Source organism: Echinops telfairi, unplaced genomic scaffold (genome assembly GCF_000313985.2).
Source record: "Echinops telfairi isolate 266 unplaced genomic scaffold, ASM31398v2 ScPeMD7_7469;HRSCAF=8507_1, whole genome shotgun sequence".
NCBI classification, from domain to species: domain Eukaryota; kingdom Metazoa; phylum Chordata; class Mammalia; order Afrosoricida; family Tenrecidae; genus Echinops; species Echinops telfairi.
Genome location: NW_022111373.1, coordinates 351,894 through 371,729, shown reverse-complemented (window position 1 = coordinate 371,729; position 19,836 = coordinate 351,894). Strand labels below are relative to the sequence as shown.

General features: G+C 51.8%; 2 protein-coding genes and 1 long non-coding RNA gene across 6 annotated transcripts in view; 1 reads left to right on the top strand and 2 right to left on the bottom strand.

Annotated features, from left to right (window-relative positions):
- CTNNA1 (catenin alpha 1) overlaps positions 1 to 9,464 on the top strand; it is a 210,673-nt gene extending 201,209 nt beyond the window's left edge. For both annotated transcript variants that reach the window (XM_004696649.4, XM_045284982.1), the window contains exons 14-18: positions 2,358 to 2,468; positions 3,377 to 3,558; positions 3,636 to 3,741; positions 4,849 to 4,983; positions 8,313 to 9,464. In XM_004696649.4, the coding sequence (XP_004696706.1) occupies positions 2,358 to 2,468; positions 3,377 to 3,558; positions 3,636 to 3,741; positions 4,849 to 4,983; positions 8,313 to 8,600 (822 nt within the window). In that variant the 3' untranslated portion in view covers positions 8,601 to 9,464. The remainder of the gene's footprint in view (positions 1 to 2,357; positions 2,469 to 3,376; positions 3,559 to 3,635; positions 3,742 to 4,848; positions 4,984 to 8,312) is intronic.
- Positions 85 to 16,594, bottom strand: LOC123521078. 2 transcript variants are annotated; one of them, XR_006679570.1, is made up of 7 exons: positions 16,073 to 16,594; positions 12,513 to 15,901; positions 10,421 to 10,657; positions 8,289 to 10,313; positions 5,423 to 5,482; positions 5,074 to 5,150; positions 85 to 597 (listed from the first exon to the last, which is right to left on the bottom strand). It is a non-coding gene; the product is annotated as an uncharacterized LOC123521078 (long non-coding RNA). The 2 variants fall into 2 exon arrangements; XR_006679571.1 differs by lacking the exon at positions 5,423 to 5,482 and having other exon boundaries at positions 8,289 to 10,657.
- A 1,586-nt stretch (positions 16,595 to 18,180) lies between these two features.
- SIL1 (SIL1 nucleotide exchange factor) overlaps positions 18,181 to 19,836 on the bottom strand; it is a 331,892-nt gene continuing 330,236 nt past the window's right edge. For both annotated transcript variants that reach the window (XM_004696651.2, XM_045285135.1), the window contains one exon: positions 18,181 to 18,719. In XM_004696651.2, the coding sequence (XP_004696708.1) occupies positions 18,363 to 18,719 (357 nt within the window). In that variant the 3' untranslated portion in view covers positions 18,181 to 18,362. The remainder of the gene's footprint in view (positions 18,720 to 19,836) is intronic.

Genomic DNA, 19,836 nt, shown 5'->3' with positions numbered 1-19,836 from the left:
TATCGTTTGCTAAACTTGAGCAATGCATCATTCTGGAGCTCAGCAGAGGCAGTGGCAGTATATTAAAACCATGAATCTAAAAGCTTTTAGAATGAGATATATTTAATTATGTTGTCTAAAATGACTGTTAGTTGTAAGTTAGAGCCCAAACTTGGGCTGAGAAGGGGAGCTAGCATGAGTTTGCCCCGAGGATTTAATTTAGAGCAAACAGTCAGTACAGTGTGAGGCTGCAGTTTGAGTCAGGGAACGTACAGAAACTGGAGACCGCTCAGTTCCTCATGCAGCCTAGAGGTGTGCTCTCCCTGGAGCGCCCCTGCTGACAGGGCTTTGGGCGGGGCTGGGCAGGTCTCCATGCCTGAGGGAAAGCCCAGGGCCCCTCTGAGTTGATGTGAACGAATTCAGGGGCTTCTCTGTCACATGCCCTTCATGATGTGATGCGGCCTCTGCTGGGAGTGTGGCTGCCGTCAACCCTGCTGCTTGTTCCGAGTTCAAGGAAACCAGTGGCCATAACTTGGTGTGACAGGGTCCCTGGGTCACTTGTGTTCATGGTCTTACAGCCTTGTTTTCCCGAGGTCTTCGCATTCAGGCGGCAGTCACCTAGACATAGAATAAAGGAAACCCCAGTGATGAGTTGTGTGGAGTGTCTGCGGTAAAGCCTGTGGGATTTGAGAATCTCAGCCCGTGAGTGACATGTAGTGACTGCGGGGGAGGATCAAGGGTCAGGGGATCACCAACTCTGGGCGTGTGGACCAGAGCCAGACATGACTAGGATTGTAGTTATCGCACTGTCCTGTGGCAATTTCCTACATCCCTGCTCAGAATCTCCGGTCAGTGGCCGTGGAGGCAGCTAGAACACTGCTGCCTCTGTACCGTGTGGTCTGCCTTCCTGCTCAGGGCATCCTGGGGCCTCGATCCCACTCTTCTTGCTCTGGTAGCTCACCCACCTGCCCCAGCCATCACACTCTTGCCCCCCCCCCCCCACTTAAAGGGGGAACCTCTCTTGGGATTCCTCCTGCTCCGTACCCTTTGTTATCTTCTCACCTTTAACCCAGTTGGCCCCGATGAGCCCCAAAGTCCTTGACCTCTGCTGTCTGCATGCATTCCCGGGGTATGGAACGCTCTGAGGTGGCCACTTAGCTACTGACAGTTTGTGTATTCCTTCTTTGCCGCTGCCTTGTCTAATTGGCATGTGAAGGTTAACCCTAAGATGAGCTCCACCCACTATCTCCATATGTCAGCAGATGGGACTCTAACCTGACCTCCTTGCTCGGGCCATGCACTTGAATCCTCCCCTGAAAGTCTAAAACCCCATGGCTGATCACCCGGCAAACAAATGCCTCAGGCCGCCCGCTGCTGCCCCTCGAGGAATGGAGCCAGCGCCTCTCCCCTTCCTGTGCTCCCCTTGGAAGGTCGGGAAGTAGTGAGAGTGTCCAACTAGATATAGTATGTGTCCGTCCAGGGCTTGGCAGTGACGTGTGCTCTGTGCTGCCCAGCTCTCACCCGGACGGAGGAAGGCCCCAGTGCTCCTTGGGCGGGTTCTGGATTCCAGGGACTCACTACACTGCCAGCCTGCCCTTTACATTCTGCCTGCTAGTCCCCGTGCTGATAACTTTTAGAAGATGACATGTCTCAAGTCAGCAGCTAATCATGAGCGGCTGATGGTTTGTGCAAAATCAGAATCTTATTTCATAATTACAACAAAGAGTTAGGACCAGTAATCAGTCCCTTGGTATTTACTCAGCCTTTACCTGCCATATTTGCTTTCTCTGATAAAAGTTAGGAGGAGGTGGGGTGCATTGCCTATTTTTATTCTTCAAAGCACTCTGGTTCCATAAGATAAGGCTTGGTATTACTTAATTCATTTAATTTTCTCTGTCATAAAGTGGGGAAAGTATAAAATTCTGCTTCATGCTGTATCAAACACCTCTATTTTTAAGACAGCACCTTTTCCACCCAGGACAGTTCTCACCTTTATTTTAAGATGAAGGTGTTGGGGAAATACATTAAGAAGTGAGAACCTTGTATCATACAAACCTGTAGTAGTGGCTGCAAGGGAACCCCCAGCCCTCTAGAAGCACCCAGGCCCTTTCGGGCCCCTGCCCGGCAGGCTGCTGGCCTGTGCTTCATGCAGCCTCATCCTAGGTGCCCATAGCTGGTTGGAACATCACACATTGAAATCCAGAGTTCCATCGGCATGGTCTTTAGAACCAGGATTCATTTTCGTTGTGAGGACTCGTGGGCCTCTCCCTTTGGGGCAGCAGCCGTGTCACGGGGAGTTGGCCTTTGCTAACTAACAGGCATGCTCTGAGCAGCACCCAGGCTGTGCTTGATTCCTGATCTCTGTGTCTTGGCGGCAGACCCCTGAGGAGTTGGATGACTCGGACTTTGAGACCGAAGACTTTGATGTCAGAAGCAGGACAAGCGTCCAGACAGAAGATGACCAGCTGATAGCTGGCCAGAGTGCCCGGGTAAGAAACACCCCCCCAGGGATCAGTCACATTGCCCTCTTCTCCTGCAGCAGGACTGACACCAACCTAAGTTGTGGCACCTGCTAGTCAGCCTGAGATTCCTCCACACCACCTCCTCAGCCGAGACCAGGAACGGGAGCCCTGGGGCTTCGCACGCATGGCAGAGCCTAACATTTCTGCTTTTGTCCATCCCGCTGCCACCCTGGGTAGGAAGGGTGTTCTTCGTGGGAGAGAAGCTACGTTAAGTGGTATCGTCAAGAAAACCACAGCCACTGCATTCCTTTGAGTCATTAAATCTTTAATCAGTAGCATTTATATTTTGGGAGGCTGCCATGAAATATTTCCAAGGAGTCTTTTTTCCTTGGAAATTTCTTGGAAATTACTGAACAGCGAGTGTTTTAGGTAGTGTCACAGGCCCTTTAGGGAGGTTGGTAGTAGACATGGCCTTGACATGCTGCTTGTATAAGATTTAAGGACAGCTCGGGTAAGCCAAAATGTACATTTCTCTGCATTTCCTCTTCAACTGAAAGGAAACAACTTAGAGTTCACCTTGAAAAGTTGGCGCTCTAAAGACAAATGTGGTCAGGAAATGGCCCCGTGCGCCAGCTCTGCCCACTGCAGGAGGCTGGTCAGCAGGCCCTGTCCCCAAACAACTCTGATCGGAGCCTTCTACTCCTCACTCCACTTCCCTCCACACAAGAACTCGCTTTTGAAATTGGGTCGGGAATTCAGGCTGCCATAAACTTGTTGTGCAAGATGAGAAGAAATAGCCCTTCAGACAAAATGAAACCTATTAAAGCATTGTCTTACCTATGTGGTGGGTGACCAGTTGGACATATTCGTTGCTAATGCACGGTGAGCACTTCATGTTCCCTTTCTGTACGAGCTGTCTGTGCGTGGGCTTCTAGGCGATCATGGCCCAGCTGCCCCAGGAGCAGAAAGCAAAGATTGCTGAGCAGGTGGCCAGTTTCCAGGAAGAAAAGAGCAAGCTGGACGCTGAAGTGTCCAAATGGGATGACAGCGGCAACGACATCATTGTGCTGGCCAAGCAGATGTGCATGATCATGATGGAAATGACCGACTTCACCCGGTGAGCCACGCCCCCAGGGCAGCGCCCCCTATGGGTCCGGGGGCTTCCTCTATAGTGAATCATCTTCCCTTTTTCAGAGGTAAAGGACCACTCAAAAACACCTCCGATGTGATCAGTGCCGCCAAGAAGATTGCCGAGGCAGGTTCCCGGATGGATAAGCTCGGGCGGACCATCGCAGACCATGTAAGTGACAGGCTACCCACCCGGCACTCAAACCTTCCTCCCGAGGCAGGTCTCTGCTCGCTATCCCAAATGTTGTCCTGAACCTGCTTGATGGAGGCTATCGTAGGTTTTGATCAGTCTTGTAGTTGAATGCAAAGTGAACCTAACTCACATCTCGGAAGCAGGTACATAGATTCTGAACTTTTCCCACCAGGTAACTGTTACAAGGTCTTTTTAAAGCTTATTAATAATTATAGAGAAGTCAGAGTCCTGATTGTACAACCTCAGCACCCCCCGCCCACAAGATTCCTTTATGCTGATCCCCGGAACGGCTGGGTTCCTACAAACTGCAGTTTTGTAGCTCTCTTTTTCAAGAGCTGCAATCCCCCGGGACTGTCCTTGTTTCCAGACAAGGGGGTGAGTAACCGCTGTCAGTGAGAAGTCATCCCTGACTTTCTTCTCTCCATTACCACCTCTGTTAGGTTTCCTGCTCAAACACCGTCCATTCTTGTCTCTCCAGCCCCATCACCTCAGGTGCCCCCTCCCAACGCTGCCAGGGTTAAGCCCCACTTGGCAGCTGGGAGTGACATCTTAGAATGGAGTCTTTCACCATGTCTGCAAGGGTCTGCAGCCATCACTGTGCCTCAGTGTCACTGGAAGAAAGGTGGTGCTGTCAATATTTAGCCTGCTCCTTTTGGGGTGCAACCTGCTCAGCCTGCCTTGGGCACCTCCACATCTCTAAGCTCTGTCAGCAAGCCAGGCCTCAGCCCCTGTGCACCTCTTCATGCTACGTGGTAACTGCGCAGAAGGGGTGCTTACCCTGATTTCCTGGGGGTGGTCTCCTTGAAGGTCAAGGCCTTCTGCACCCAGGAAAAGTCTCAGTAGACTCCTCCACCTGAGTGGTTTTCCTCTCCCCTCAAGTCAGATGGACTACCCTGGACTGCAGGGTCCTTGATGCCCCACTGCCTTCCAGGCCCTCACCTGTCTCCATCCCCAAAAGCCATAGGAGGGTGGTCATGGGTGTGTAGCCAGAAAGCGAGGCAGTGCCCCTCCAAACCTTTTGAGATTGCTGGGGGTGTGGGTGTTGTCTGGGCCCAGAGGCCTGGTGCTCACTTGCTCTCCTCACAGTGCCCAGACTCGGCCTGCAAGCAGGACCTACTGGCCTACCTGCAGCGCATTGCCCTCTACTGCCACCAGCTCAACATCTGCAGCAAAGTCAAGGCCGAAGTGCAGAACCTCGGTGGGGAGCTTGTCGTTTCTGGGGTAAGTTTTATCCGTGAGGAAAGATGGTCAGTGACAATGCGGGCAAAGGCTTGTCCAGAATGTAAAATAGCCTCTATACTTGGCCCTTACCTGCCCTGGCTGGGTTGGGGTTGAGTGGTGGGGACACCAAGGCTGCGCAGCTCCCTGGTGAACGGCAGGTCTTCCTCCTCCAGAGAAGAATTCATCGTGTTAAGAAATTATCAGATTTTACCCACACATAGTTTGCTTTCTTAAATTCAGCGTAATTTGCTTATGCACATTGTGTCGTGCTTGACCTTGTATCCCCCCCGCCTCCCCCAAATGTGTCATAAATCCTAACGTCTGTGCCTGTCCTGACAAGAGTTATGTAGGGTTTGTTATGAATTTATATAAAGGGAATTAAGCAAGTGAAAGAAGCAGATGTGGGTTGGGGGGCGGGGCAGCACATGAAGATCCTCACCCAGGAGTGGAAGCTGGCAAGGACCTTCCCCCAGAAGTCAGACATCTAGTGCCCCCACGCCTGTGAGAAAATAAGACAGAATTTGGTACTCAGAATTGGGGGCGGGGGCGCTGCTTTAACAAATGCTACAATGTGGAAGTGGTTTTGGAATGTGCGTAATAGAGGTAGACAGATGTTTAAGGTGTCTAATGTAGAATCTTTGGCCCAGAGTAAGAGTCAGTGCTGCAAACACCAGGGAAGGATGCGAACTACACGGCTTGAAATCAAGGGGGTCAGGCAGAGTTGCATCATCATCTCACCACACTCACTCAGTCTGCCTGCTGGACTGTCTGTACGAAGTGGAATGTGGCACCAGGACTGGAGGATTAGATCCATATAAGAATTCAATAGGCAACAGCAGGACGACCCTTACCACTGTCCAAGGGATCGCTGACAATGACGACAAAAAGAAACGAGTGAAAGCCTTGAAGAAATCTGCCTGCAGCGGTCCTGTGATGGAGCCTCCGGAACAGGGAGAAGGGATTCAGGTACAGGGTGACCAGCGCAAGCACATCGCCCATCCAAGCTTGAGAAGGAAGTGGCCTAATGTAAGTCTGCTGCACACGCAGCTTCAAGTGTTGGAGAAAGTCTGCCTGACCCAAGGCCTGCCGTGTTCAATGGCCTCGTATGCGTGTGAAAGTTGGACATCGGATAAGGAAGACCAAAGAATCTTGGAAGGACCACGGACTGCAAAAGAACAAACAAACCTGTCTTGGAAGAAGTTCTCAAGAGGCAGCAAAAAAGAGGAAGACCCTTGATAAGATGGATTGATAACACCATCTTCACAACTGTTATGTTTAAGATTTGTTCTGTTGTACACAGGGTTGCATGAGTCTGCAGCCTGGAATTGATCGAACATGGAATACACAAGATCTATTGATAATTCCTGGGAGATTCAGACAGGGTGATAGGGACAACGAGCTGAAGGAAGGGTAGTGGATTTTGAGTGCATGTGGTCCACTGAAGCTTAAATGAGACCATCCCTTGTCAGAAGTTTAAGTCTCACAACTTGTACAAGAGTAAATCAAAGATTTTGTGGTAAAGGTCCCAGTCCGGGCACGGATCATAATGCCTGCAGTCGGTGAGCGGCTACAGCGGAGCCCCGCAGCGGTCCACTTGTCTGAGCTGGTGGTGCCCTCAAAGAAAGGGTACTTTTTGTGCCATGGAACAAAACTAAGATTAAACTCTTATACAAAACTCAAGAGGGCATCTCCCCAAATCAACAAAGCTTTGCAAACAGCTTACGGGGCTGCTACCCCACCCAAAACAACAGTTTTTAAATTCATCAAGCATTTCGGGGAGAGTCTGAAAAGATGAGCCTAAGAAGGCACGACCATCAACCTCAATAATGGAAGACAATTGATGAAAGTCTAGGAAGTGGTGGAAGATACCTGTGGATTTCCGGGACACTGACATCTACTTAAGTTTCCAACCTCATGGGGTTCTGTAGTTTCATTTTTAAGCCAAAGATCTAGGCCTCAGCCAGCTTTTGGCATGATGGGAGCCAAAAGTATTATGGGAAGATTGACTAACTCAAAGGCCTGATCTTTCCATCAAGACTTTTAAACAAGACCAAAGCTAATGAAGATTACTGTGGAATGAGTCAACATTAAAAATGAACATTATGTGAGTCCTTCAAAGACTGACATGGTATAAATCACAGAAAGAGCTCTGCAGGGAAGGGTTAGAGATAGAAGCAACACCTTCAGAAGTATATCATAACAACACCTACCCCAAAAAAAGAAAGATAAAGAAAAGTACTGTATCTGCTAGATGCAGGCCACATCGAGATGGTAACTTAATCTTCTGATATTTTTGTTTCATAAACGTTTCTGTGGTTGACGGCAATACTTTTGTCTTACTCTTGTATGATGTCGCCATTTGGGGTACACTTTCAACTTGGACTAGTGTAACTCCATGCAATAGGCTGAAAAGAGGAAAAAAACAACCATTGAAAAGAAAGGTTGAGTGGATTTCAGAAGAGACTCTAAAGGAAAGGGAAGAAGTGAAGTCAAACAAGACCCAGCATTAGAAAACCAAAAAGGGAGCACCGCTGAGCAGTCCTTAAAGCATAAACCCCAGGGGAAATCAAGCCCCGAGTTGTAATGCTGCAAGGCTCTATGGGGAAGATGCAAGAAACATCCAGAGAAAAGGAAAGAGTACCTGGTCACTGTACCACAAAGAGCTAGCGATAGAAAGCCAGTTACAGGGACGGTCTCAGGCGTAGGAACAGTGGTGAGGACAGCACGAGCCCAGGCCCTGCTGTGTCCTGCTGTACGTTGGGTGCTTGTGAGTCGGAACCAACTCCCCATCCCTGTCCGTGAGAAGTGTTCCTAGAGGACTGGTTAGTTTGGCCATTCCTTTGAGGATAAGAGCCGTTGCAGAAGCAGAGAATCCCATGATCGTGGAGAAAGAACAACAGCCCTCAGGCTGGCACATAGCGGAGGGTTATTTTAAGTCTTGAGAGCTAAGTGTAATTTGTTTTGCTACATTTTGGACCCAGATGTTTTTTATATTCTAGATTTCATAGGTTCATTGTTAGATTCCATCCTGAGGCAAAAAATATCTCAAAGATCCCACCCTATTTGATTTAGATGCTTAAGGTATTAGAAATGTTGGGCGTAGGGTTTATTTAATTAAGACTTAATGGGAGGGCCCAATTCCTTCCCTTCTCATCTGTGACCAAAGTGCCTAATCTGAAAAAGGACGAGGGTCTGAAACAGGTCTGAGCAGGATCAACTTGGGAATTCTTGGGCCCTACCTCACCTGCACAGGTATACTGCAGTGGGCAGGCCCACGGGGAAGGTGGGGCTGGCCTTGTGCTCACCATCCTTTCTGTCTGTCCTCCCAGGTGGACAGTGCCATGTCTCTGATTCAGGCAGCCAAGAACCTGATGAATGCTGTGGTGCAGACAGTGAAGGCGTCTTACGTAGCATCCACCAAGTACCAGAAGTCTCAAGGCATGGCTTCGCTCAACCTCCCTGCCGTGTCGTGGAAGATGAAGGCACCTGAGAAAAAGCCCTTGGTGAAGAGAGAGAAACAGGATGAGACGCAGACCAAGATCAAACGGGCATCTCAGAAGAAGCACGTGAACCCTGTTCAGGCCCTTAGTGAGTTCAAGGCGATGGACAGCATCTAACTCCACCCTCGTCGGCTGCCCCACCCCTCAGACCCCCTAAAGATGAGTCACTCACGCACATGTATTTGCTAAATAGAACACTGCTGTTAGATGGGAGATGGGGGAGATGGATTGTAAACTGGTCAGGGGATTTGGCAAGGACATGTTTGTGTTTTAAGTCAATCAGAAGTGCTTTTTAGAATTCAGGATCATATTTCTAGCTATATTTTTATAAGCGTACATAAGAATTCCATAACCAAAGAGAATCCCACACTAACTTGTTTGTGATCCCCATTCTCACTGTGGGTTTGAAGGAAGCGAGTCCGAGGGCGAGGCTCCCCGCAAGCCCTGGCAGAGATGACCAAAGACAAGCATGGGAAGCAGCTGGGGGGTCTTAGGAAGCCATCCCTCCAGAAGGAAGGGAACCCAGTCTTCAGAGGGACAAACCATATGAAACTCAATAGAACAATGTATTATGAAGATAACAGATTACTCTCTTTATGACATAAAATGAGAATTTTAATGCATGGTTAAAATTACTAATGTACTCTGCTAGGACATTAATTAACTTGCTTCTATTGGGCCTAGAATGTTGTGATACTGTAATCAGAACATGCTTCTCTCTCCCCCCTTCTTCCAGCTTCAAATGCAAATTCATTCATCATAGGGCTCATTTCTAATAATTGCAATGTTTTCTTGCCTTGGGCTTATACAGAAGCTTGACAAAATAGTGTTTGCTTAGGCAATAATTTAGCCTTACCTTATTTGTGATTACTATAGCGATTACTATAGCTACAAGGTATAATTTTACTGTCTTATTTAAATTTTTTGAATCTGAATGTTTTTTACACTAACTTTTCCCAATAAAGTCCACTATGAAACTAAGTCTTAAAAGGCCAAAATAATTTTCACAACTTTCCAGTAGAGTCGTGATTTTTATATTAAACCTTTTGGAAGTGCCTCCAATCTGCAACACACACACACACACACACACAACCACCCCCTCCTCACGCGCCATTCTAACCAGCTCTCACCTTCACCACTCCAAGGCCATTCCTCTTGGGTCAAGGTAACCTGGCTCCACAGGGCCAAACTGTGACTGGCTCTTTCTTCATCTTCTCTTCTCAGCCTCTCAGGAGAAGTAGGTCCGAGTGAACACTCACCTTCTCATTGTTGGAAGTGGTCCTGGAGCCGAAGCTGTGGACCTCTTCTAATCTCTTCCACTGCCTTCCTCCAGCTTTGCACCATCCAAGTGCCAATTTCTCCCCAAGCCTCTGTGCTTGGATTCCAATCCACATATCAAACGGGACCTGTCCAAACTGCTGCCACCTCTCCTTCCCAACCCACCAAGCCCATCTCCATGCCACCTGCCCTTAACAGTCACCTTCCTTCTTGAGCCCAAAACATAGCTGTCTGCATTTACAAACACACCTGTTACTTCCCTCTGGTCTCAGCCTTCGTCGTTGTATCACCTACTGCAGTGTAACGGATTGCTCCATTATTTAGCAGCTAGAGTAACAAATGCTGCCCCTCTCCACTGGTGTCAGGAACCTCAGTGTAGTCTCTCAGGAAGCTACCATGGCAGGTGTGACAGGATGGAGCATCTGGTTCCCAGCTCCCTCATGTGGCTGCGGGCACAGGTCGTCCAGGCCACGGGGCCTTTCTGTAGGGTAGCAGCATGGCCTTTTCACCTGCTCGCTCACTTGCGCTGTGTTCCGTTGGTCACAGACCTCCCTGTTGTGCAGCATGAGAGGACAACACGAGGGTCAATGCCGGCAAGGGATCCACGTAGCCATCTGATGAGCCCACTGAAGCCACCCGCCCTTACTCTTGCCTGCTACCTTTCTCCTCTGATGCAAGACTCCCACACTCTTCCTCAGCAGTCAGCGTCCTCCTAGATCACCAGAGTGGCTGTTGCCACTGCCGCAGTTCAGAGCGACAGTGGTTTTCACCTTGGTAAAAGCTGGACGTCGTTCTATTGGTCTCCCTGAAGGTCCTTGACTGCATCAATCAATGCACCTTTCCCAGGATTACTTTCAAGTGTCTCGTCAAATGTCACCTTGCCAGAAAGACCTTCCCTGTCAAGAGGTTATTTTGGGAGCCGTTACCCTGCTTTCTCTCTCTCAGGCAGCAGGCACTTTGGCCTACTCAGTCATTTTGATGTTCTCTCCCCTGGTGGAAATGCACGCTTCCCCACGGGCGGCGCTCTCCAGGGCCGGGGAGCTTCCTGGGTGAATGGCTACCAGTGGTGACCTGCCTTCCCCAATGGGAGTGGGCCCAGCAAAGAAAGGAACCATCTGGAAACACATCTGACCCAGCCAGCCTCTGCATGAAGCCCTTGGGGGACTGCATGCCATGTGGTGACCCAGCGTCACGCAGCCTGCTGCCCCCTCCCATCACGTGCCTGCCCGTCTTCAATGGACCGACCAACACACGACGCTCACTTGTCTAACTCCGCCTTCGCCGGAGTCCTGTGTGGAATGCTGTTGGGGTGCAGGTTCATAAATGTTCGTTCATGATGGTCGGTGCCGTTGGGTCCCAGCAGCCCTCTGTACAACACCCCGCTCAACCCTCACAATTGTTCTAGGTCTGAGCTCTTGCTGACGCCAGTGTGTCAGTTCTTTTTGCTGCCCCTCCATGCTACCCAGCATGGTGTCCTACAGGGAAGACAAGTCTCGCCATCCTCGCCCGCAAGCAGCATTCTGGCTGTACGTCTAAGAAGCCTGTCAGTTTGCTGTACTGTGGTGGCTTGTGTACTTCAGATGCCAGCAGCAGGTCACCCACAGTGAACAGGCTTCAGCGGAGCTTCCAGACTAACGAATACCCTCCCTGGGCCCTGTTCTCCAGGCTGCAGAGAGGAAGTTGGTCAGCTCTGCCAGCTCCTTGGCACACCGGGTGACAGAGCACTCCCAGGCTGACTGACTTCAGACAGCACTGGCCTTGTCATCCCCATCAAGGCCCTAGCATGTGCCTGACCAGCAGCTGTTGTTATGTGAGCTGTTGATTGGTCTAAATGACTATATGGAAAGCGTAAAACGGGCAACTGTGACAGCTCCAGAGGCCTGGGGAGTCCAAGCTAAAGGTTTGCGGTCAGCCCAGAAAGCAGCCCATCCCTGGAGACCACATTCCAGAGTGGCATGGAGGCAGCAGGAGGCCGGGTGTGCAGGCTCCTGCCCCCTTTCCAGCTTACTGCAGGAGGGTTTGCCACCTAAGGTTCCCCACTTCTCAGCCAGCACACACAGACAAGCCGCAAGCTGAGAGAAGCCAACATCCCAGCTCCCTCTACCGCAGGCACAATCCCACTCTGTGCCCCTCTAGGTCAGCATGCTCTGACCAGTGTCCTTGCTGATAACCTGCCTGGCTCCCCAAAGGCCCAACTCCCCTCTAGCCTTATTCCTCACAACTGCCCTGCCCAACTTGCCACCCCCTCCCCCCAGGCCAGGGTCACACTCCCTGAAGGGGAGGCCCCTGATATCTCCAGGACTCCTCCATAAACAGACTTCCATGCTGCCCAACAGCTGGGGAACCGCACTCCTGCTCCCCAGCTTCCTCCCGGGAGCTCACCTGCTGGGCACACACTTTCTGAGAAGGCACACCTGGCCTGCTGCCAGTGGACAGGGGCAGGGTTAGAAACCCCCTCAACTGACAGCCCTGCCTGGTCAAGGACCTTTGTCACCACCATTCTCTCTTCCTGCCTCATCAGATTGTCCCTCCTGGACTTGTGTTAACCAGCATACAAAACCCTTGATTCTTCTCATGGTGAGAAGAAGGCAATCCGCCCATGATCTCCACCCTTAATCAATTTCTCTTCTCTGGTGACAGACTCCGTCTCCTTGGACCTCCCCACAGCTCACTCCAGCAGCCCCCTTCGAAGAGGGTGTCCCTCAGCCACTCCCGACACATCACCACCTCTACAGGTGCCTGGTTTCTCACCTCTCGCAGATCGCTGGCACCGCTCGCAGCTCAGTCTTTGCTTCTCTGATGTGGCCTCCAGACCAGAGCTCCAGGCAGTGTGTGCTGCTCAATTTCTAGCCACCCGCTTTCTGGAATGGATGGGGCCATCGGGAAATATATGCCAGGGCCTTTACAACATGGTGCGAAAATTTCATTATATTTTCATGCTTGTTTCCCCATAAAATTCTTTATGCTCCCTAGCTTATATACACAGTTTATTTTAAATTTTATTGTCATGAAGAACCACAGCACCTACTTTGTTTACCTCGATCGTTCTTGAATTCCATAATCTGTAGCCAACCTATGGCTGCAAATGACAATTGAGTGTAGCTCTAACAAAAATGTTGGTTTTCCTTAAGGAGTAAAGTAAAGCAAAAACACAGGGTGGACTTTTACTTAGCAGTGAGGGACATTTTTGCTGAATCATAATAGTTTCCGAATACCGCAAGACAACGCCTTCGAACTTTTGTGCGCTTCATGACGGCCGCTCCAGACACTGCACGCTTATGTGTGTGATCAACATTAACCGTTCCTCCTCCAGACAATCGATAGGATAAGCTTAGTCTTAGAGCGTCTCCCAGTTTCTGTGGTGTCCATGCTATAAGCTGAAGTCCTTGAATGTAGAGTGGGGAGGAGGAGCCAGTGTGTCGCATTCTCACACGACAGACACAACACAAAACACCTCGAGAGCATGGAAAATCATAAATTATGATAAAATAATTATGAAAGGATAAGTTTTCAATCCTCATTAGTTTTATTTAGCTTTAAAGTTTACATAAAGGAAAATACTTCTGCTTCCTATTTTGTGTTGCCACCACAAGATAAAGGCAGGTGTACCCCCCATCGCCTCCCCCTTCGCTTGTTCTACCCACTCCACTTAGCCACCTCTCCTCCAGCCTTGACTCCTGGCAACACCCTTTGCTGACAGTGCTGTCCTTTCCAGAATGTAAGGGTCAGCGACAGTACAGTGGACATCCAGCTCTTCTGGAGAAGGATTTCGTCTGCGTCCATAAGTATTTAATCTCAGGAGTTCAGAGCAGCGGTTCTGCTCTTCGTACAGGCTGTTACATGTCGAATCGCCTTGATGGCGATGGAAGGTAAGTCACTGAGGGCACATGCTGTGGCGTCTGGCTTCCCTCACTCCGTGACGTGGTTCAGTCGCCACGTTGCGCACACTAGTCCCTGCTTGGCTACAGTGGCGGAGTGAACCGCTGCACGCAGAGCCCACAGGGCGTTCACCCAAGCATTTCCATACAGCTTTTGCATGAGGATGCGTTTTTGTTGACCGTGGTCAGTCTAAGAAACCGCCGATCCTAAAGTGGCCACATCACTGTACCTTCCACCAGCACATCAGTCAGGCTGTTTTGTTTGGGGTATTTTCAGGTACAATAGTAAGTGTACGAGTCTCATTGTGGTTTTAATTTGCATTTCCTTAACAAGTTGCCCACAATGTGAAAACTGAACATTGAAGAAGAACTGACACATTTGAATTGCGGTGCTGAGGAATACGGTTCGTATCAGAAACTGTTAAACTGGAGGAACAAACCTCTCTTGCAAGAACTAGAGCCAGAATGTTCCCTGGAGCAAGGATGGCGAGACTTTGCCTCGAACACTTCGGGCATGTTGTCAGGAGAGCCCAGTCCCTGAAGAGATCGTGCTTGAGAAAGCGGACGGGAAGTGAAACTGAGGAAGACCGTGGGGCAGGTGAACGCAACGATGAGCTCAAACGAGGTGGGCGGCTCGCATCGCACGTAGGCGCTTAACAGGCAGTGGTTACGCTGCGCCCTTGTTCATCTGCCATCTACTTCTCTTCCTGTGGTGCCGTTTCCTGGGTGATGTTTTTTCAGATCTTAAGCCCGTTTTTTTCTTTCAGAGGCTGTTGATGAGTTTTGAGAGTTTTTATGTATGTATTCGGGACGCAAGTCCTTTGTATCATAATGTGATTCCCGAATATTTTCTTACTGTCTGTAGTTTTCCTTAACGAGGTCTTTCAGAGCAGAAACGGTCCATTTTGGTGACGTTAACGTCACTTCTTTTATGGGTTGTGCTTTGGTGTTTGGTCTGAGAACTGCTGGCCTAAATAAACACAACGAAGATTTTTTTCCTACTGTTCCAGTTTTTTATATTTACATTTTATCTTCAGGTCTATAGTCCGTTTTGAGTTAAATTTTATGTCAGATGTGAGGTTCTTTTGTTTTATTTTACATATGGATCCCCAGTATTTCCAGCCCCGTTTATTGAAAAGGCTACCACGCCTCCTTTGACTTTCTTTTCATCTTTATGAAAAACAGCATCAACAAAACCAGAGAGATCCGTGCGGTCTACTTCTGAGTCCTCCTCGTGATCGGTTTACCAGTGTCGCACTGTCTCCGCTCCTGTGGCTTCCTGGGCAGACTTTCCAGCCTCTCTCTTCCTTTTCCAACTCCTTTTAGCCCTTCCCCTTCCTGTGTGTTTGCTGTAAATTCTACAATCAACTAACTGATAGCTACCCAAGAATCCATTCTGCTCACCGTGAGATCCATGTCAAATATCTGAACACTGAGGCCATCCATGTATGTGATTTTAAGGCACTAAGCGTGTAGTGCTTTTTATCCAGTAACAGAAGACTAAAACTGTTGCTCATGGCATTTTTGCCATCACCCCTTAAAGTTGTCAAATGTACGGGCTTAGAGTTGTGTGCTGTTTATTTCCTCAGTGCTATTTTAATGTGCGGTGGGTCTGTGGTGATACCCCTTTCAATATGAACACTGATGACCCCTGCTTTCCCCCCAAAGGACTATCTTTCCACTGCATTAACTCTTCGCTTCAGGTTTCTGTTTTCCATTGAAGACTTTCTGTTCTTTCCTTTTCTTCGGCTTTCTTTAGGTTTAGCTTGTTCTTTTTTTCTAGCACCTTTAAGATTGCCTTTTTCCATGCAGGTTTATTTAATTATATGCTTGTATGTTTCATTTCATCATCATGTGTACGTGTCTCCACCGCAGGTCTCCTGTGACATGGCCTGACTCTAGCACGCCCTGCTCTGTTCCCAAGCCTCGTTTCACATGCGCCGCCGCCACCACCGTCTATAGGCTGCAGCCTAGCTCAGCTGCCACCCAGTCACCGCTAGAATGTCCAAATGGCATGTCTCTACTACACAAACGTCCTCCAAAGTCTCGATCTGCCACCACTCCTCCCTCTCCCTCTAGCCGCACATCTCTCTCTCCCCCTGCAGTAAGGCTCCTCATACCTTCTAGTCAATCCGTGAGCAGATCCCTGGGGCTCTTCCTTTAAAGCCTACCTGAGAACTGACCGTGGCTGCTTTCTCTATCGCCTCTCACCTGGATTTGGCAATGGACTTCTCGCTGGCTTCCTGGCTTCCATCTTGGCCTCTGTATGGTCGGTTCCACACACAGAAACAGCCATACGGTGAGGAGATAACCCCTTTGGGTGTCTGCTCTGCTCCAAGCACACACACCCCCACCCCCACCCCCCATTGCCATCTCAAGGACAAACAGAGCCCGTACACTCCCCTCCACAGTCTCTCTGGCCTTGTTGCTTACCATCTGCTCGATTCTGCTCCATGCACACTGGCTTGTCTTGAAGAAGCAGCCCTCAGGACTTTTCCTCTGCGATGCCCTCAGCCAGCAAGGCACGTCTCCAAGTGCCCACACAGCTGCTTGCCTCCTGTCCTTCAGGCTTCTGTGCATGTTCAGTGTGGCCTTCTCTGATCACTTGATCTGCAACACCCCTGGCCCACATCATGTTATTCCTACGTAGCTGTTGGTACTCATGGTCTGTGCCCTTGTAGCATGGTCAACCCGGCAGCAGGGCTGTGTACCACACTTCAGGTCCTAGCACAATGCCCAGCTCTTAGGACTAAATTAGATTTCTCGTAGAATCGATGCGTCTGCAGCCCACCCCTGGCTCCCCACTCCATCAGGGTGAGGATGTACTTCCTGATCAGACCAACACTGCTGGGGAACCTGGCCCCACTCACCCTTGTAGCTCCACCTCGGGACCCTTGACCTGGCCCTTACTCTTCACTCACTGCCCCCAGCAACTCTGAATTTGTAGGTTCTTCAAATAGACCACTCACTCTCACCTTAATATCCTCTGGGACTGATAGCCCCCCCCCCTCCCCCCGCCCCCTCACCTGGCTTGTTCTTTAAGCAACCTTCAGAGTTCAGCGTGGTTGTTACTGCTCCGAGAGACCTTGCCTGACCTCCTCAACAAGGTCAGGGGCCTCTTCACCTCAAGGGGCCCAGCTGCCATGCAAACGCCCTGGCCACAGGCTGCGAACTAGGCAGGAAGAGGAAAGGCCCTGTAGGCCCTGGAGGTAAGAGGTCAGTCCCATGGCCCAGGTCAGAGCTCCCAGGGCAGCCCTCAAGAGGAAAGCAGAGACGGGGTTCCTCCCAGGCCTGTAGACAATAGTCCATGATGAGTAGGGGGCAAAACCAGAACCTACAACCAAGCAGCCCCAGCCCGATCCCGGCCACACTGCTGCCCGTCTCCAGAGGAGGTGCATCCAGCCGGGCTGGCCAGGCGAGGCCCACTGCGTGGACCTGGAGTCTGAGCACAGCTCGGCCCTAGTCTGCTTGGAGGGTCAGGGCCAGGGTCTGTGGCACACACCTGGAGCAGCAGAGACTCAGACCGTCTCTGCCAGGGGACCTTACCCTGGTGGCAGGCAGAGACCGGAGTGTCTGTGATCTCCAGGCCTGCCCACGACCACTCCCCCTTTGCTTCAGCCCTCACTGAGGGCTATACCTGCCCTGTGGGCTCAGTGCTCTCCTCTGAGAGCTCATGGCCCCAACGCCACCTGCTGACCCCAGAGCTGCCGTGTCTCTGGGCTCTGGCCCCACCCAGATCCCATGGCCACAGATGCTCTGATCTCTCCCCACTGGCCCCAAAGGTTTGGGGGCTCCCATCCCACTGCTTGTCAAATGAACAGTCCCCTGCTCAGTGGTACACTCAGTCCTACAGACAACACCCCATCCCGCCACCTCAGCAGAAGTGCCCTCAGGTCGGTCACTTAGCCTCTGACCCAGCATCTCCCCACTGGCAGTATCTCCCTCAAAGACTACTAGAGGGTTAGAAATAGAGGCAGCAGGTACCCAGGAACCCCCACCCCCACCCATGCAGTTCAGCCTCCTGGAAGCTGAGTTGGGCAGGCAGATGAGGGTCTACAGCACAGTCTAGGAGACCACTGCTAATCCCACGATTTTCTGGGCCTTAGTTTCCACTCTGGAAAGATGAGCTGAGTGGCCAACCCCAGTCTGGGCTGGGGCGGGCAGCAGAGCTAACAGAGCGAGCCTCTGGCGCATTGGAAAGGCTGAAACACACACACACCAGAATCCAAATCAGGAAAGCCCGGCACCCAGGTTGCTGTGGCAACTGGCAGCAGGCTCTCAGCCCTTCTGGGGTGGGGGCCAGGCCTCGTCAGGCTCGGTTACCCCCACCTCCAAGGCTTCATCTCAGGCCCAGCCCAGCTCCAGCACAGGGAGAAGAGGGGCAAAAGCAGAGTCCTGCAGCCTGCAGCTGCCTGGGCTGATGAGACAAGATGTCCCGGAGTGGGGAGGCCTGACCTCCTCTCCTAATCGGGGTGGGGGGGGCGTGGGGGTGGAGGGGCACTGGCTATGGCGCAGGCACACAGCAGGCACACAGACCAGGGCCCTGTTGCCTCCATTTAATGGCCAAGCTAGCGCTGCCCAGGTGATCCCCATGCCCTGGGGAGCCCCCCATCCTGCCCGGTATCCCGCAGAGTCCCACCCAGCTGGTGTCTCTGGGCTCAATAGCAGCAGCCAGGCCCATCCGGTTGGGGTGGGGTGGGGTGGGGTAGTGGGCAGGGCTGCCTCATCTCAGCTCCCGCTGCAAGCTGCTGATGGAGGCCAGCAGTTCCCGGAAGTAGCCCTCGGCCTCGCCCTCCTGGAGCTCCAGCTCGGCCAGCACCTGGTACTCCACCTGCAGGCTGGCCAGCGTCCTGTTCAGCTGGGTGTCCTGGCGGTAGTGGTCTCGGCAGGTGGTCAGGAGGGCACCCAGCGTCTGCAGCACCTTCTCGCGGGCATCATGCTCAGGCAGCGCCAGGAGGCTGGCAGTGATGGTGCACCAGCCCTGTTCCCGCAGGCCTGGCAGGAGGTGCACCTGGCGGTACTGCTGCAGCTTCTCCGGGGACGTCTCCCAGGCCAGCTCGGCCTCCTCCTCAGCAAATATCTGCCAGGGACGGACCGGGGAGATCCTGTCAGTTCCCCGAGCCAACCCTGCCCTGTCTAGAGCAGACACCTTCCTTATGACCCAGGCTTCACAGGGCACCTGGGTTTGTGGTTCCCCACCCCCTTCTCCCCCCAGTATACATGTCCATCCATCCGTCAACTCATCAAAATCAACTGAGCCCTGGTCTAGGAGCTGGAGGGCTGGCAGAGGCCCAGCACAGAAGCCACTCGGGCAGCCCTGCACGTGGACACAGCCCAGGTTCCAAGACCTGCTTCACTGTGGGCCAGCGCAGAGGCCTTGACCCAATACCGCCATCTCCTAAGCAGACCGTAGGCTCCATCAGGGCTGGATGCCTGAATATGCCTGGCAGACAGTGCAGCTTAGCCACTGTGAGCTATGGAAATGAGCGCGGCCACGCGGACCCTTCGTTCTCACCATCGTCAGCAGCACTACCACAAACGTCTTCCTTGGGATGCAGGATTCGGTTCATATGGTGACCCCCTCGCAGGCCTGGATCCACCCTATGTTTGAGGGTGGGGGCCCAAAAGCATGGGGGGCTGGGCACCCTCCAGAGACCTGGGGAGCTAAGGCAGGCTTGGGCAGAGGCATCATGTGTCAGCTGTCTAGATGCCCTGACCATCAGTCCAATGTGTTAGGAACCAATTCTTCCAGAATAACAAGCTGGGGGGGGGGAATCCACTTCTGTGGGAGTCCCAGACCCCAGGGCCAGGGGACAAGGATGGAAATTCAGAGGAGCATTCTATGTAGGGGCCCGGGCCCCCCTCCACATGGACCTTGTGCTTCTGAGGCTGCCCCTGGCCCTCCTGAGCCTGGAGCAGCTCTGGGTCCACCCCACCCAAGGTGGGGGCAGCTGCTCAGCAGCCCTAGCTGCTGGGGCTCTTCCTCCCCGAGGACAGCGTCCCCCTTGGGACAGTGGCCTAAAGCTCTCCAGGAGGCTCCCTAGAGCAGCCTCAGGAAGCCAGGCGGGCCTGTTGGCAATGGGCCCGACCCCAGTGCCCTCAGTGGACTTCACTCTCAGAAGCTCATGGACAGAAACCCAAGGCCCAGGGGCGGAGGAGAAGGGGGCGCCGGCCCCTCCCGAGGCCCTGAGCCCAGG